Raw genomic sequence first — 19,432 nt, 5'->3', positions numbered from 1 at the left:
TTAAAATATATCACCTCTATGACAACTGCCTGCCACACTATCTGGGCATTGTCTGGTGACCTCACACACCTGTCATGTAGCAATCTAGTGTGAATCTATTGTTCCTGTGTGTACCTGTAATATCACATACAAAGGCCAGTGATTGGCTGGCTAGCTGGCACCTGTAACTTATCTGATTGCAATGATTGACTGCATCAAGAACCTGAGCCGTCACATTGCCCAAAAGAATCACAACCCTCTCTCTCTCTCGCTCGCTCTCTCTCTCTCTCTCTCTCGCTCTCTCTCTCTCTCCAGAGGCATCACTGAAAGAAAAAGTACTTACGTGAGTGTGTTGACAACCAGTTTACTAATGGGGATGGTAATGGTGGTAAATTGTTCCTCTACAGAACTGTACTCCCTCTGTGTGAGCTGTGTGTGAGAGCTGTGTTGTTTATTAAATGATCTGATGGGTGTGTCTACAGGAAGTTTGGCCAAAAGAAGTTCCCCCCTCCCTTCTCCATCAGTGGCTGTATGAAGTAGAGGACCTGCATCACACAGGAGAACATCTCTGTTGATTACATTCTATCTTTCTTTCTCCCTCTCTTGCTCTCTGATATTGATCTGACAGTCATGTATTTGAACGTAATACTCTGCCTCCTGTGAATATAGTGCAGTATGTCTCTGTAGAGGGGGCAGCAGTAGCCTTGAGATTAGAGAAGTGGGCCAGCAACCGGAGGGGTGCCACGTATTGCTAATGTTCCTTTGGAACTTAACCCCCTAAACTGTTATTTTGGGCTATGCACTGCCGGTGCCCTCTGCTCCAGCCTCTCCAACCGTGTGTATATATACAATGACTTCGGAAAGTATTCAGACAACTTGACTCTCCACATTTTGTTATGTTACAGCCTTATTCAAAAATGTTTTAATTTGGGGTTTTTTACTCATCAATCTACACACAACACCCCATAATGACAAAGCAAAAACAGGTTTTTATGGGGAAAAAATATGTTTTATTACAAATAAAAAATGGAAATATCACATTTTCATAAGTATTCAGAACCTTTACACAGTACTTTGTTGAAGCACCTTTGGCAGCAATTACAGCGTTGAGTCTTCTTTGGTATAACGCTACAGGCTTGGCACACCTGTATTTAGGGAGTTTCTCCCATTCTTCTCTGCAGATCCTCTCAAGCTCTGTCAGGTTGGATGGGAAGCGTTGATGCATTTTTTCAGGTCTCTCCAGAGGTGTTTCGATCTGGTTCAACTCCGGGCTCTTGCTGGGCCACTCAAGGACATTCAGAGACTTGTCCCGAAGCCACTCCTGCATTGTCTTGGCTGTGTGCTTAGAGTCATTGTCCTATTGGAAGGTGAACCTTTGACCCAGTCTGAGGTCCTGAGCGCTCTGGAGCAGGTTTTCATCAAGGATCTCTCTGTACTTTACTCCGTTAATCTATGCCTTGATCCTGACTAGTCCCCTAGTCCCTGCAGCTGAAAAACATCCCCACAGCATGATGCTGCCACCACCATGATTGACCGTAGGGATGGTGCTAGGTTTTCTTCAAACGTGATGCTTGGCATTCAGGCCAAAGAGCTAAATCTTGGTTTCATCAGACCAGATTATCTTGTTTCTCATGGTCTGAGAGTCTTAAGTGATCTGTCATGTGGCTTCCGTCTGGCCACTCTACCATAAAGGCCTGATTGGTGGAGTACTGCAGAGACGGTTGTCCATCTGGAAGTTTCTCCCATCTCCACAGAGGAACTCTGGAGTTCTGTCAGAGTGACCATTGGGTTCTTGGTCACCTCCCTGACCATCGCCCTTCTCCCCCGATTGCTCAGTTTGGTCGGGCTGCCAGCTCTAAGAAGAGTCTTGGTGGTTCCCAACTTCTTCCATTTGAGAATGATGGAGGCCACTGTGTCCTTGGGGACCTTCAATGCTGCAGACATTTTTTGGTACCCTTCCCCAGATCTGTGCGTTGACACAAGCCTGTCTCGGAGCTCTACGGACAAATCCTTCAACCTCATGGCTTGGTTTTTGCTCTGACATGCACTGTCAACTGTGGGACCTTATATAGACAGGTATGAGCCTTTCCAAATCAAGTCCAATCAATTGAATTTACCACAGGTTGACTTCCATCCTCAACAACTCAAGGATGATCAATGGAAACAGGATACACCTGAGCTCAATTTCGAGGCTCATAGCAAAAGGTCTGAATACTTATGTAAAGAAGGCATTTATGATTTTTATTTTGCTGAGGATTTTTTTTAAAATTGAATACATATTAGAATAAGGCTATAAAAAAAAGTCAAGAGGTCTGGCCTCCCGAGTGGTGCAGCGGTCTAAGGCACTGCATCGCAGTGCTAGAGGCGTCACTACAGGTCCGGGTTTGATCCCGGGCTGTGTTGCAGCAGGCCGTGACCGTGAGACCCATGAGGCGGCGCAAAATTGGCCCAGTAATGGGATGTCCTTGTCCCATCGCGCTCTAGCCGGGCGCATGCACGCTGACTTCGGTCGCAAGCTGTACATGTTTCCTCCAACACATTGGTGCGGCTGGCTTCCGGGTTAAGCAAGCACTACGGGAGTTGCAGCAATAGGACAAGACTGTAACTACCAATTGGATATCATGAAATTGAGGAGAAAAAAGGTTAGATGTACCCCCCCCCAAAAAAAAATGTGTAATTCAAGGGGTCTGAATACTTTCCGAAGCCACTGTATATCAAGGGGTTGGATAAAAAGCGGAAGAGAAAATGTCCATGTCGTGTGGACCAATAAAATGTATCTTATCTTATATTTACATAGCATAGCCTTTGCGTCCCATGAGTATGTCACTGTAGGCTGATGCAGAGTGATGGAGGAGCGCGTGTTTTAAAGTATGGCTCTGGTACGCTCACATAAGATGGAGCATATCAGTTATTTCAGAGTTTCTAATGCTCACTCTCTCTCTCACTCATGTCTCACCACACAAACCTCAAAGAACCCACTCTCTCTTCCGGCCCACGTTAAACAGAGTTAACACAGACAGGGGAGTTGATTTGAACTGTGTTGTAATACCACATTTTGTTCCTTACGTAATAGAAAATAAAATAAGAAATGTAACCACCATTCAACTGTCACGTTTTGTCCTCTCTGGATGAAGAAAAAATGGTGGGTTAGGGTGTCTCTATTGATTGCGGAAAACACGGAGAAGTGTGAGACTCAGGGGATGGTTGTGGAGGAAAGAGTACTGATGACGAAAAGGAGAATGGCGCCTTGGCGGCTAGTCAACAAGCTAACCACAGAAACTCACACATCATCTTTCTTATAAGCTGGAGGTAAAGTTCCTCTAAAGTCTAATTTTAGGTCAGTTTGGTCGTTTAAACATCATATTCTTTGTCTTTGTCCCATGTATCTCTCTCATATATGTTTCCATACCCGTTCTGGTATCAAGTGTATTTGTTAATGACAGATAACGCTCATTTGTAAATAAATGTGTAACTGTGTGTGGGTAAAGTAATAAAAAAAATGGGATCATATTTCGTTGATGCCTTGGTTTCTTGTACAGTATGTGTAGTTGACATTTATATTGAAAATACTATATTTCCCTTTCTGATACTGACTGGCTATCTTCCTCTAAGATCTTGTGGCCTTTCCCCTGTGTGTGACAGAACAGAGATCGACTAGCGTGTTCTGTGTGTACAGAACTCCATGGAACACTGGATCTATACTGAAAATCAGGGTTAATATATTCACAGTAGGCAGATCATCAGTTTGCTCTGACGAGGGAGATGGTCTCTGATATACAGGAACTTGTCTTGGGAAATGTTGCACTACTGTGCGCGTCACCAACACATTTACATACTAATGGTCTATCCCAATGCCATACAACACAATGTATTTTCATCTGCCTATTTCCCCCTTCGCCCTGCTGTTTTCTGTGAAACCCATGGCAATTGGGAAACCTGACGGAGGTGTTGTGGGAGTTTGCCAAAACAGGTGATACTGCCCTGTGGGTTGAGAGCAGGGCATGCTGCCACAGGTGATATACCAGGTAATTTGAGGAGATTTTTTTTTATCTCTGCTCCCTTTTAGAGCAGACAATAGCTCCTCACTCTCATGGCTGCTCTACAGATCATAGGGCCTATAGGCGTACCACCAGGGCGACGGTTCACAGTATGTAGAAATGATATTCCATGTGTTTGATACATGTGAAATGACAGTTAAAATTCAGCATGTGAGGACTACATTAATTCTGGTAATGTCAAGTGTCTTTTTGGGGGGGTGATACTCTTGATTTTAGTGAGAAAGTGCAAATTGGAAAGGAAAGGGAAAGGGGGATACCTAGTCAGTTGTACAACTGAAAGCCTTCAACTGAAATGTAAATACCTGTACTCTATTCTGATCTCTTCTATTTCAGTAAAACTAGGATATAATGTGTAACTGGTATTACATGAAACTGTATGTTGGTTAATTAATATAGTTGGAGTTGTCTGCTTGTTATTTGATAAGGTGTTCCCCCGATTAAAAACATTATGAGTAGTGTTAGAGACTTAGGGGGAGACCGAAAGAGGAAGTGTCTATCTATTCTGTGCAACCGCTGATCTAGTTGAGAATCTAATTCAGAATTTCCCCAGTATCATTATTTTTGCATGTGTGGAATTCCTCCTGTATCTCTGTGATGTGCCATGTCATGCTGGAGGATGTTTCATCTTCTGTCCCACTCTGTCCTTTTTCATCATTTTGACTGACTCACACTTTCACTCCGCTGTATATTATAAAGATATTGAGTGCTACATCACATAGCGTACATACTGTAAGTCTGTTTAACCCCATTTACATACTGTGTATCTGTTTAACCCGATTCACATACTGTGTATCTGTTTAACCCCATTCACATACTGTATGTCTGTTTAACCCCATTCACATACTGTATGTCTGTTTAACCCCATTCACATACTGTATGTCTGTTTAACCCCATTCACATACTGTGTATCTGTTTAACCCCATTCACATACTGTGTATCTGTTTAACCCCATTCACATACTGTATGTCTGTTTAACCCCATTCACATACTGTATGTCTGTTTAACCCCATTCACATACTGTATGTCTGTTTAACCCCATTCACATACTGTATGTCTGTTTAACCCCATTCACATACTGTATGTCTGTTTAACCCCATTCACATACTGTATGTCTGTTTAACCCCATTCACATACTGTGTATCTGTTTAACCCCATTCACATACTGTATGTCTGTTTAACCCCATTCACATACTGTATGTCTGTTTAACCCCATTCACATACTGTATGTCTGTTTAACCCCATTCACATACTGTGTATCTGTTTAACCCCATTCACATACTGTATGTCTGTTTAACCCCATTCACATACTGTATGTCTGTTTAACCCCATTCACATACTGTATGTCTGTTTAACCCCATTCACATACTGTATGTCTGTTTAACCCCATTCACATACTGTATGTTTGTTTAACCCCATTCACATACTGTAAGTCTGTTTAACCCCATTCACATACTGTATGTCTGTTTAACCCCATTTACATACTGTATGTCTGTTTAACCCCATTCACATACTGTGTATCTGTTTAACCCCATTCACATACTGTATGTCTGTTTAACCCCATTCACATACTGTATGTCTGTTTAACCCCATTCACATACTGTATGTCTGTTTAACCCCATTTACATACTGTATGTCTGTTTAACCCCATTCACATACTGTATGTCTGTTTAACCCCATTCACATACTGTATGTCTGTTTAACCCCATTCACATACTGTGTATCTGTTTAACCCCATTCACATACTGTGTATCTGTTTAACCACATTCACATTCTGTGTATCTGTTTAACCCCATTCACATACTGTGTATCTGTTTAACCCCATTCACATACTGTGTATCTGTTTAACCACATTCACATTCTGTGTATCTGTTTAACCACATTCACATTCTGTGTATCTGTTTAACCCCATTCACATTCTGTGTATCTGTCTAACACCATTCACATTCTGTGTATCTGTCTAACCCCATTCACATACTGTGTATCTGTTTAACCCCGTTCAGGCACTGTATTTATGCTCTTTACATACTGAGATGAATAAATACAAACTATCAGATCCTTCCTCAGAAAAAGAACACAAGACAAAATACAACATGACTTCAGATTAACACAATGCATATTTGTGTAAGTGCACATGTAGAAAGTGTAATGAATACACGGTTGGGAAGTCCAAAGGCCAGTAAATATAGGAAAACCCAGTCACATATGGGGTAGTCAGTTAAAACATTTTCACTACATCCAAACTACATTCTGTTTTACTTTCAGTAGCTGCAGTTATTAGTAATAATTGACCTCTAAACCACACGATAGAAAGAGATATGGTAGTTTGTTTGTAAATTGATAAAATTATCTCTCGCTTGTGGTGCACGCAGTGTTGGCTCACTTTTCTACGCTGTAGCGACCTATAGTGGGGGTTATGTGGTCAAATGTTAGCATTTTCTGTGGGAAACTCATCCGATGAGTCTGACCAACATTGATAAATATCTCAACATTATAGCTTGTAAAATTTGTTTTCACAGAGTGCTTGTAGAGTCCTTTATAATGATGAGCTTTGCAATGCTGTTATAATCCACCCTGACGCCCCATCTACCAAGTCAAAACCGTTTCCCTCCTTTTTCCTCCCACACTTGTTTCACTTCTGGTGAAATGCTTCTCGTCAGTTGAAATGGGTGAAGGGGTGTCAGAGAGGGGGTTTCCCATCTCCTGCTCAAATCTCTAAAGACCCACCAAATAGCAACAGCCAGCAGCTGTGTGCTGTTTTGAAAATAAGCTCAAGCAAACTTTTCTTTCTGCCGCACAGAACTTTGTCAATAACAGTTGACAATGTCAGTGACTGCTTTAAGTGACTCCTCAGAGTTAACTAAAGTGAAGAAACATGGTCATTTATTCACAAAAGGTTCCAAAAAAGGCTCCGACAATTACTTAAATAGCTACAATTAGAATTATGGTTGCTGATTTTTTTCAGTTAAGAAAAGGACTGTTTACCTGAAATGGCATATAAAGGCTTTGTAGACGTATTGCATGACTCCCCACAATCTGCGTTGCTAAACAAACCCTTCTGTGTGTCACACAGTGTCCTCAGTTTGTGGACCGTGTCAATCAAATGTCACTTCCAAATCACCCAGAGAAGGAAGCGTAGTGTTCACGCTGCAGTTCAGTCCTCCCTCCGCTAGGGGCAACTCTGATAAAGCCGTCAGGAGTGGAAAGGATTCACCGATGCATGTAGGCAGGTGGGAAAAGGTTATGGAGTCCTCCAAGTTTACCACCGTTTCTATGTGGAGATTGTTATTTTTATAGCTGGAGCATGTAGATTTCATCTCACATATGTCACCTGTGAGACTGCTGCAGTTTAGCTGCTCCTCTGTAAAATTAAACAGGGCTACAGACTGTCCATCGACACTCCCCTCATAGTGTCTTCTTGTCTGGCACCAAACACATTGGCTTGCCCCTAAACAAACACATGCCATGTGACCTGACCTGTATCCCACAACAGGGTCAGCCATAACTGTTTCGCATGAGATTTGTTGAAAACTCTGCTCTGTCTCAGTAAAATGGGTGTCCACCGAAAAGGGACTCTGGCTCCGGTAGCCATCCCCTGTGACCATTACCATCTCAGGCAAGATTCCACAGTCGTCCCCCTGTAGACTCCCAGCACACCCTAACTGGCAGCCCAGCCCCACCCCACTGTCCTCTTTCAGGCTGATGTCTATGTTAATCCTCCTATCAAGCAGGGGGGGCTCTCCAGTTCCACTCCTGCTGCTGACGGTACTCTCTGGTGCTCCCAGGCTTCCACAGCCACTGTCTTCTTGCTTTTCCGGACTTCTTCCGTTTCCATTCCCAGAAATGTGTGATTTAGTGCAAGCCCCACTGTCCAGACTCGTCCTTCTGTCCTCTCCTTCTTCCTGCTCTCCCTTGCCTGCTAGAGTAGTCCTTTCGTCGGCCAACCAGACCATGACATCAGTTCTGGCGGTGCTCATGAACCAGCCTTTGTCTGTGACGATCTCCACTGGGACATCTCCCACACAGAGAGGCTGCCAGCCACTGCCTGTGGATTTCTGAGGTAGAAGAGGACAAAAAAAACGAAACATTAATCCATAAACAAACAACTCCTAGAATGAGGAAGTGATCAATAACAGGAAATAGGCCTTTAGTTTTGATTAAGATAATCAGAGTTAAACAGAGAGTTTATATAAAGACTTCTTAAAAGCCTGGAGTTTCCCTATCTGTGAAGTTGCAGGAAATGAATATATATGTATGTTGTAGAACAGAGCACCGCTGAATTCCTCTACTGAGCCATTTACTTTATTTTCGTACTCCTTATATTGTATTATTTCTTACTGTTGTTGCATTGTCGAGAAGGAACCAGCAAGTAAGAATTTCATTGGACGATGTATACCATGCGTATCCCATAAATATGGACTAATAAAACTTGAAACTTCTTTTGTGGTGCTTCTTTTTTTGCAATTTTAGAATAAAGCGTTTTTGTCCTTTCTCTGAAGTGTCCTTTCTCTGAAGTGTCCTTTCTCTGAAGTGTCCTTTCCCTGAAGTGATTGACATAGTCAGTTCTGCGTTAGTGAAACTGTTCAAAGAGACATACCAGTGCAACAGGCATTTTCTCAGGACGCCTCAGGAAGCAGCAAAGGGCCAGCATGACCAGGACACCCATCACGCTTAGGATGGAGAAGGACACCACAGCAAGGATATACCACTCTGGTGAGAACAGAACTTGTGTTTAGCCGAATGAGTTTTGTTAATAAGACTCTAGACATTAGGCTGGTATATGACATATGAGAATATGGCCATATGTGTAGTCTGAGTTGTATTACCTTGCTCTGGCAGCAGGAGGCACTGTTCAGGGGAGACCTCACTGGTGAATTCTCCTCCGTTGCCTGCAACTTTGAGGCTGACACAGTACTCCTGTCCCCAATGAAGAGACGTAAACTGAACTTCTGCCTTATCCTCATTGTTTTCATCCTTCAATTGAATGACAACGGTCTGCAAGCCAATAAATGAAAATGTCAGTCAATACAGTAACCTGAATATGAACTTGGATGAACCCCACTTCATTATTTATTTTATTACTGCTTTTAAACCAAGTCTGATCAGTACCTTGTTGTCCTGCCCTCTTCCCTGTAGGTAGATAGTATAAGTCAGGCCAAATGGGAAGATCTTTTTTAGTAATGGCTTCCTGTGAACACTGACTGTTACTGAACTGGAGGTGGCCAACAGCGTACTGGAGGGATGCTGCAGTTTACCTGGGAGAACAGGGGTAGAGGAGAAAGGTAAGCAATGGACAAGCGTTTGGCATTGTGTCACTATGAACTAGAAATAAATTAGCAAAACCTATTCAACTCGGCCACTAAAACTTAGCTGTACTTGACTTACTTTCTCTGGGGTTGAACTTCTTCCACCGTGACCATGCAGAGATGCTGTTCTCAGTGACCAGTCGAACCCGGACCTTGTAGACCATGAAGAAGTCACCGATAAGGTAGGACAGGTCACAATATGTCAGCTGGGTCCTGTCACAGCTGGTCACATTGGTCCAATTACTATTGACATACCTGAGGAAAGACACATGAAAGTAGCTAGATTAATTATAATACTTTCTTCAAAGATGAGGAGAGGGTGATATGGAAGAATGATTGAAGAGGGTAAAGGGGATAGAGTGGACAGGGAGGACTCTGAAATGGATGCGGTAGCTAAGTGACAGGTCGGAGAATGTTGGGATGAGTGAATTAGGCGGAAGTAAGGAGTGTGGGGTATACCTGGCCATCTGCACCTGGTACTGAGCCAGTGGCGGGGCCCCTTCAGGGGAGTCCCAGAGCAACGTCACCTCCCCGTCCCATATGTCCACCGTCAGATTGACTGGCTTCAGTAGGTCTTTACCTGTCACAATTATAACATTCCAATGTTAAAGAATTTCTCTGCATTTTTATTTTCAAAGTACAAATAATTTATAGGAAGCCTGGGAGTCCAGAAGAGCAATAAGTAAGGAGTTTTCCCTAGCCACTGTTCTTCTACATCTGCATTGCTTGCTGTTTGGGGTTTTCGGCTGGGTTTCTGTATAGCACTTTGTGACATCGGCTGATGTAAAAAGGGCTTTATAAATACATTTGATTGATTGATGTAGTTGGTGGATTTCCTAAAGGGGACTACGTTTCATCAGGGGGTTTCTAAACCAGTTTCGCTATGAAATGTCGCAATGTTTACAGTTGACTCATGACAATATTTGCTCAAATTCCAATTATTCACTGTGAATTGTCTGTGGTTATCATTGATACATCCTCAAATTATAACTATATCATAGGATGTAAATTGAACAACATATTTTCTCTGTTGACTCAAGTTAACTAGATGAAATGTTTAACATAGACTAATAATTTAAATATCAATAACAATCAGCACTTAGTTTCTTTTTTATGTATACGGGCATTACATTTTTTGATCGTTGTGTGTCTTGAAACTTGTTCCATTTTGATAGGAAGGGCGCACACACTCACTGAGAAATGTACAGTGTGCTACCTCAAACACTTTTGAATGCTAGGTCACTATGAACCTTTCTAAGTGCACTTTGTACTATATATATATACGCTGTGAATATGTTCTTACATTTAGAGAGTCTATTGTGAGAACTAAACAGCAATAACCAGCCATTTTGAATAAATTATTAACGTTTTCATTACCTGACACATAGTCTGAGGTGATCAGGAGGGTAAGAATGGAAATCCAGAAGGTCCAATCCATGTCCAATATATATTCTCTGATCCTCAGATAATCAGCATCATACTGTAGATATTGTCCACACACCTCTGGCGTACAGGATAGCTCAGCAAGACTCCTATGTTGTGATATAAGAGACTTTACTTAGAGTTAATAGTTGACATGACTCTCACAGTTTCGTTTGATCCGTGTGACTGTGTGAGGAGGCTGTGTTTATTTCCCCACATGATCTCACACCTCTCTCTCTCTCTCTCTCTCTCTCTCTCTCTCTCTCTCGCTCTGCTGACAACGGGCTTCCTGTTCTATAGCATAGCGCTTCCCTCTTCTCGCTCTTCACCCCCTACTTCACCCACATTTGTCTCTCCCTTCCTCCTTTCTGACAGCACATCTCTCTTTCCATCTTTCCTGGTAGACCAAGGGGGGTTTACGCATTGCTTGGGAGGTGTCACCCATTTGTATATACAGTTGAAGTCGGAAGTTTACATACACTTAGGTTGGAGCCATTAAAACTCATTTCTCAACCACTCCACACATTTCTTGTTAACAACTATAGTTTTGGCAAGTCATTTAGGACATTTACATTGTGCATGACACAAGTAATTTTTCCAACAATTGTTTACAGACAGATTATTTCACTTTTAATTCACTGTATTACAATTCCAGTGGGTCAGGAGATTACATACACTAAGTTGACTGTGCCTTTAAACAGCTTGGAAAATTCCAGAAAATTATGTCATGGCTTTAGAAGCTTCTGATAGGCTAATTGACATCATTTCACTCAATTTGAGGTATCCCTGTGGATGTACTTCAAGGCCTACTTTCAAACTCAGTGCCTCTTTGCTTGACATCATGGGAAAGTCAAAAGAAATCAGCCAAGACCTCATAAAAAAAATTGTAGACCTCCACAAGTCTAGTTCATCCTTGGAAGCAATTTCCAAATGCCTGAAGGTACCACGTACAAACAATAGTACACAAGTATGAACACCATGGGACCACGCAGCCGTCATTCCGCTCAGGAAGGAGACGTGTTCTGTCTCCTAGAGTTGAACGTACTTTGGTGCAAAAAGTGCAAATCAATCTCAGAACAAGAGCAAAGGACCTTGTGAAGATGCTGGAGGAAACAAGTACAAAAGTATCTATATCCACAGTAAAACGAGTCCTATATCGACATAACCTGAAAGGCCGCTCAGCAAGGAAGAAGCCACTGCTCCAAAACCGCCATTAAAAAGCCAGACTACGGTATGCAAATGCACATGGGGACAAAGATCGTACTTTTTGGAGAAATGTCCTCTGGTCTGATGAAACAAAAATAGAACTGCTTGGCCATAATGACCATCGTTATGTTTGAAGGAAAAAGGGGGAGGCTTGCAAGCAGAAGAACACCAACCGTGAAGCACGGAGGTGGCGGCATCATGTCGTGGGGGTGCTTTGCTGCAGGAGGGACTGGTGCACTTCACAAAATAGATGGCATCATGAAGGGAGATTATGTGGATATATTGAAGCAACATCTCAAGACATCAGTCAGGAAGTTAAAGCTTGGTCGCAAATGGGTCTTCTAAATGGACAATGACCCCAAGCGTACTCCCAAAGTTGTGGCAAAATGGCTTAAGGACAACAAAGTCAAGGTATTGGAGTGGCCATCACCCTGACCTCAATCCTATAGAAAATTTGTGGGGAGAACTGAAAAAGCGTGTGCGAGCAAGAAGGCCTACAAACCTGACTCAGTTACACCAGCTCTGTCAGGAGAAATGGGCCAAAATTCACCCAACTTATTGTGGGAAGCTTGTGGAAGGCTACCCGAAACGTTTGACCCAAGTTAAACAATTTAAAGGCAATGCTACCAAATACTAATTGAGTGTATGTAAACTTATGACCCACTGGGAATGTGATGAAAAAAATAAAAGCTGAAATAAATCATTTTCTTGTCACAAGCGTCGATGAACGGTGACCAAAACGCAGCGGGTATAGTGCTCATCTTTCCTCTTTATTTGAAAGAACACTCAAAACAAAATAAACAGATGCCAAAACAGTTCCATAAGGCACACGGGCTATACAGAAAATACCCACCCACAAAAACACAGGGAAAACAGGTTGCCTAAGTATGGCTTCCAATCAGAGACAACGAAAGCCCGGAGCCTCTGATTAGAAGCCATACTTGGCCACACATAGAAAAAGAAACATAGAAATAGAAACTAGAACCAAAATCCCCTAGAACCAAAAAAACCCAAAACACACAAAACAAACACCCCCTGCCACGCCCTGACTATACTACAATTACAAATGACCCCTTTACTGGTCAGGACGTGACATCTCTTTACTATTATTCTGACATTTCACATTCTTAAAATAAAGTGGTGATCCTAACTGACCTAAAACAGAGACTTTTTACTAGGATTAAATGTCAGGAATTGTGAAAAACTGAGTTTAAATGTATTTGGCTAAGGAGTATGTAAACTTCTGACTTCAACTGTAGATACTTATTGCAGAGATATTTATTTGCTCAGATTTATCTGATCAGGTGCGTGTGTTTCACTTGTCTTACTTTACCACTGTAACATAACATAGGGTTTCAAATGGAAATAGAAATATTTGCAGTATGTCTCAATGTTTAATTCCTGTAAAATATTGAAATTGTTTTAGCAAGTGTTAGTCATGAACAACGCACACCCACTTTATTTCTCAATCACTGGAATAATTCATTTAGAAAGGAGCTCTGAAATATATCTGTCTGTTCCATGAATGTCCATCTCAATACTGCAGAAGTACGCAGGATAGCTTTTATTCAAACGGATAGTCTACATCAACTGGCACTCATCATAGATTTCCACAGGACACCATTTCAATTCAAGGTTGTGGAAAAAATGAAATAATATGTTTCCTGTATTAGGGAAGCAGTGTGTCCATTATGCATAAAATGGATCTCATCAAGCCCGTTTTGGGTAGTCATGCCCTCTCTGGCCCTTAATCTCAGGACAAAGAACATGACCACAGCTCTGTGCATTTCCATTCAAGGCAATTTCAGAGTTGCTACTTGGGTTGATGACGCTCTCTCTCAGGGAGTGCAGTACTCCGTAAGTCCACATAGTTGGGCCCTTATGCATTAAAACTGTACCTGATGCATTTGAACAAGTAAAAATCAGGCTGGGTTTTCTGGCCAATTTGTCTATCTGATCTAACCCACCTACCACTCTTTGAGCTGTCTCCCCTCAAGGGGTCAAAACTGTCCCTAGACCTATCCACTCTGCACCCCAACAACACTGCTTCATGCAGAGTCATACACCAAAATGCTTATAAGAGTTAGTTTCACACCATTGTGCTTTTACTTCCTTTCAGGGGATTTCAGTTTCTACATGCTAACCTTTATCACTTCTGTTTTCTAGTCATGTTTTAGATTCTGAGAAAACAGTTTCTCTATTCTGTACATTATGAGAAAACACAGACCGCAAATTCTCTCTGACTATATCCTGTGTGATCTCGATCTCCATAGCCGATGTGAGTAAAGCCTTTAAACAGGTTAACATTCGCAAGGCCGCAGGGCCAGACGGAATACCAAGACACATACTCAGAGCATACGCTGACCAGCTGGTGGGTGTCTTGACTGACATTTTCAACCTATCCCTGACCCGGGTCTGTAATGCAAACTTGTTTCAAGCAGACCACCATAGTCCCCGTGCCCAAGAATGCCAAGGTAGCCTGTCTCAATGACTATCGCCCCGTAGCACTCACATCTATAGCCATGAAATACTTTAAAAGGCTGGTCATGGCTCACATCATGACTCACCATCATCCAAGACACCCTGGACCTAGGGCTGGGCTATATGGCCAAAATATTATATCACGATATTTTTTAAGAAATTGATGGTATTTTTAGTTTTAATAAAACTAAAATAAAAGTTGTACATATGCTTTATGAGTAGTGAGTGATCCTAGGGTGGCAACACATATATTCTAAGTGATTTCAATGAGTCTTTCTCAATTCTGATTGTTTTATACTGTTCAATTCGACTTCAACGAAAACCAATTTCAGCACTTTCACAATTTCTGCATTTCCTGCACTCAATTGCAGTGGTGGAAAAAGTACCCAATTGTCATACTTGAGTAAAAGTAAAGATACGTTAATAGAAAACGACTCAAGTAAAAGTTAAAGTCCCTCAAAAGTAAATGTAATTGATAAAATGCACTTCAGTATCAAAAGTAAAAGTAATAATAATTTCAAATGCCTTATATTAACCTGTTGGCTATAGCCGTTCCGCTAGCGGAACGCCTAGCCAACATCCAATGGAACAGCAGGGCGCGAAATACAAAACATCAAAAATCTAATAATGTCAATTTCTCAAACATACAACTATTTTACACCATTTTAAAGATACACTTCTCCTTAATGTAACCACATTGTCCGATTTCAACAAGGCTTTACAGCGAAAGCAAAACATTAGATTATGTTAGGAGAGTACATAGACAAAAATAACCACACAGCCATTTTCCAAGCAAGTATATGTGTCACAAAAACCCAAAACACAGCTAAATGAAGCACTAGCCTTTGACGATCTTCATCAGATGACACTCCTAGGACATCATGTTACACAATACATGTATGTTTTGTTCGATAAAGTTCATATTTATATCCAAAAACAGCATTTTACATTGGCGCGTGATGTTCAGAAAATGTATTCCCACCAAAACTCCGGTGAATGTACACATCAATTTACAAAAATACTCATCATAAACGTTGGCAAAATATTAAACAATTATTTAAAGAATTATAGATATACTACTCCTTAATGCAACCGCTGTGTCAGATTTTAAAATAGCTTTACGGAGAAAGCACATTTTTCAATATTCTGAGTACTGTCGGGTCGCGTCAATTCAAATCTGGTATCAGAACAAAATAGTTAGCACAGAGTAACTTCTGATTCCTTTGTACTTTAATTAATGCAAACACTTGAATGGTAAATATGATGTTCGTATATACGGTCTCACTGTATAACCACGCAGGGCAGACAGAGAAGAGAACGACACATCCTTTGTTCTTCCTTAAATACTCTGACAGAGATAGTTCCCGCTCACTGCTGGCCTGTCAGAGGGAGGATGAGCATGGTTTAAACTTACTCATCCTATCGTTGGCGTGCAGGCTGGTCCCAGCCTCGTGACGCACTTCCTGTTGCCGGGTGTAGTTATTGTCTTTAGCAGTTGACTTATCTATAGTTTATATACTTAATATTGTAGCATAGCTTCTCTGTTATATTATATAGGTTATGCAAACAAATAGCCAGTTCAATCCTAACAGTACATAGCTCGACATCACAGCAAGCTATACAGACACCCGCCAAGTTCTGGGGTCACCTAAACTCAGAATTAGTATTATAAATATTCTCTTACCTTTGCTGATCTTCGTCAGAATGCACTCCCAGGACTGCTTCTTCCACAAGAAATGTTGCTTTTGTTTGAAATAATCCATATTTATGTCCAAATACCTCCGTTTTGTTCGTGAGTTCAGATCACTATCCAAAGGCATAACGCGTGAGCGCAGTACCAGAGACGAAAAGTCAAAATGTTCCATTACCGTTCGAAGAAGCATGTCAAACATTGTTTGCAATCAATCTTTAAGGTATTTTTAACGTAAAATTGCGATAATATTCCAACCGGACAATAGCGTATTCATTCCAGTAGATAAAGAATGAACGGCGTGCTCGCGGGATCGTGCATACTCAAACCCTTTGTCCATAGGCAGTCCACTCATTGACTGAGCTCCTATTCTCTACCCAGTTACAGGAGAATGATGAAAACACTTTCTGAAGGCTTTTGACAGCCAATGGAAGCCTTAGGAAGTGCAACGTGACCCCACAGACACTGTAGTTTGGAAAGGGATTCAAAAGAAGAACTACAATTCTCAGATCTCCCACTTCCTGGTTGGATTTTTCTCAGGTTTTTGCCTGCCATATGAGTTATGTTACACTCACAGACACCATTCAAACAGTTTTAGAAACTTCACAGTGTTGTCTATCCAAATCTACTAATAATATGTATATTCTACTTTCTGGGCCAGACTAGTAACCAGTTTCATTTGGGTATGTTTTTCATCCGGCCGTGAAAATACTGCCCCCTATAGCGAAGAGGTTTTAAGCAAACCAGATGGCACCATTTTCTTGTTTTTTTATTTACGGATAGCCAGGGGCACACTCCAACACTCAGACATAATTTACAAACAAAGCATTTGTGTTTAGTGAGTCCTCCAGATCAGAGGCAGTAGATGACCAGGGATGATCTCTTGACAAGTGCGTGAGTTTGACCATTTTCCTGTCCTGCTAAGCATTCAAAATGTAACGAGTACTTTTAGACGTCAAGGGGAAATGTATGGAGTAAAAGTACAGTATTTTCTTTAGGAATGTAGTGAAGTAAAAGTTGTCAAAAATAAAAAAGATCAAAGTACAGATACCAAAAAAATGACTTAAGTAGTACTTCAAAGTATTTTTACTTAAGTACTTTACACCACTGCTCAATTGAGAATTTTCACACTGCCACATAGGGCTTCACGATATGGGCAAATAATCTAGGATTTATTTTTAACCAAATGTTGCAATTGCGATTTGACTTGCGAATTAGAGCAAAACTGTCGGAATCGTGGAAAAATAATGATGATTCTAATTTTATAGTTAGAATATAGTGGGTACTTTGAATACAGGGTTGTTTGAGATGACAATGAATTAAAATGCCAGGGAGGAGTTATTGTGACAGGGTAGTAATGATGGGCATTCCGGCTCTTTTCATTGAGCCGGCTCATTCGGCTCAGCTCACCAAAAAGAGCCAGCTCTTTCAACTCCCAAACGGCTCTTTAAAAAAATATGTTTTGTATTTCTTCAAGTCAAACAGTTTGCGAGAGTTTGACTATGATTGGTGTTAAAACAATTCTAATTAAATGATTAAATGAAATCATATTCTACCTTAACCACAATGCATTTCAAAATGTTTGTTATGAAAAAGAATGCTATTAAACATTTACATTTAAAGTATAACTTTTTAACGTATATAAACAAAGTGCATATAAATCTAACCATTTAAAAAACGAATACAATCTGAACAGCATAATAGAATATTGCACCATATCAAAGAAAAATAAATAACAATTTGCAAAATTGCAGCATCCCACAAATTGAAATACATGTAACAAAGGATGCTATTACACATGTGCATTTAAAGCATATCTTTATTAATGTATATAAACAAAGTGCATATAAATGTAACAATTCAAAACGAATACAATCTGAACAGCATAATAGAATATTGCACCATATCAAAGAAAAATAAATAACAATGTGCAAAACTGCAGCATCCCACTTAAAACATTGAACTGGTCCCTCTTTTCTCTCTTATTTATTGCCATGTTATAACCACCAGCACACAGCAATGCTGACCATATTTTGCTTTTATGAGAGATTTGCATTCAGAAATGCAAGCTGCCTCACTTTCAAGGGGCTGATGCAGTTTCTTCTCTCAGTAATTATTTGTCCCGTTTTCGAAAAGACCCTCTCAGAGGGAACGGATGTGGCCGCTATGCAGTCTCCCTGTCATTACTTTAGTAAGCCGTGGATAGACAGAGGCCTTGTTCTTCCGCCAGCTCAGAGGATCTGCAGATCTTTGGTCGAGGGGCTCCTCCAAATAGGATTGGAGCTCCATTATGGCATCTGCTGAGGGATTCCTTCGTGCTGCATCCCCAGTTGCTCTCTCGTAAAACAACATCCAAACAGCAGACATTTGTGGCACTACTGCTGGTGCTTCTGCTCCATCTGATCCCTCTTCTTCCTGTTGCCCTGGTGCCTGAGCCAGCTGACTGCTGAGGCTGTCCCTCCCTGCTGCTGAGGTTATTCTTTGAAGAGCCTCATCAATCGCTCTGGCATCACTGAAGGCTAACTTCTTAAACCTGGGCTCAAGTGCAGCGGTTTCTGATAGCATTGATGAACATAGGGTGTCCATCAACTCTGTCACATGTCCTGTGGTTTCTCTCTGGCGGCTGGCTGTGATTCACTGCAGACCCTTACACAAGAGTATCATTTTTGAGGCTGTCACATAGCTGAAAAGAGAGAACAGTAACTTATTAGTTCAGGTTCTCATCTACTGCTCATATACATATATAATACGGAATTAAACAATGACGTAGTAATAACTGCTTACTGTACCTGTCTCCACTGATCTCCACAGTGACCTGCTCAAAGGGTTCCAGGACTCTGCACACCTCCTCCACCACCTCCCATTCCTCTTGGGTCAGAGCATCAACAGGTGCATTGACAATGGCCAGGGTAGAGATGTTGAATTCCACCTTGAAGTGCAGTCTTGTTTAGGCCTCAGCTCAGGCATCCCCATCTGGTGTTATGTAGACTTATTCCACAGCTGCTTTCACTTTGTCCACAGTGGGCTTCATCACCTTCAGAGCATCTCTTACAATCAGGTTGAATATGTGGGCAGGACATGGATGATGGGTCCATTTTAAAATGTTCATGGCTTTGGTTATGTTAGCTGCATTGTCACTAACACAACAGACCACTTTTCCATCTACTTGCCATTCTCTGGCCACTCAACAGTTCCTCTGCCAAGTTCTCTGAGGTGTGTCTGTCGCTGAACTCGAAGCAGTCCCGAAGACAGCTAGATATCGAAAAATATTCAATGAAGTGACATGTAAGAAG

At 41.4% G+C, this 19,432-nt stretch overlaps 1 protein-coding gene across 1 annotated transcript; it reads right to left on the bottom strand.

The window, feature by feature from the left end:
• Window positions 1–6,030: 6,030 nt before the first annotated feature.
• Window positions 6,031–11,086, bottom strand: il10ra (interleukin 10 receptor, alpha). The gene is made up of 7 exons (XM_029714579.1): window positions 10,718–11,086; window positions 9,800–9,920; window positions 9,420–9,595; window positions 9,144–9,289; window positions 8,861–9,029; window positions 8,632–8,744; window positions 6,031–8,089 (listed from the first exon to the last, which is right to left on the bottom strand). Exons 1-7 carry the CDS (start codon window positions 10,776–10,778, stop codon window positions 7,130–7,132), a joined length of 1,746 nt encoding a protein of 581 aa, XP_029570439.1. The 5' UTR covers window positions 10,779–11,086; the 3' UTR covers window positions 6,031–7,129.
• Between the last annotated feature and the right edge of the window lie 8,346 nt (window positions 11,087–19,432).

The sequence above is a fragment of the Salmo trutta genome, chromosome 26, assembly GCF_901001165.1.
Source record: "Salmo trutta chromosome 26, fSalTru1.1, whole genome shotgun sequence".
In the NCBI taxonomy this organism is placed as follows: Eukaryota; Metazoa; Chordata; class Actinopteri; order Salmoniformes; family Salmonidae; genus Salmo; species Salmo trutta.
Note: the sequence above shows the minus strand (reverse complement) of the source record. Positions and strands in the feature narration are given on the sequence as shown.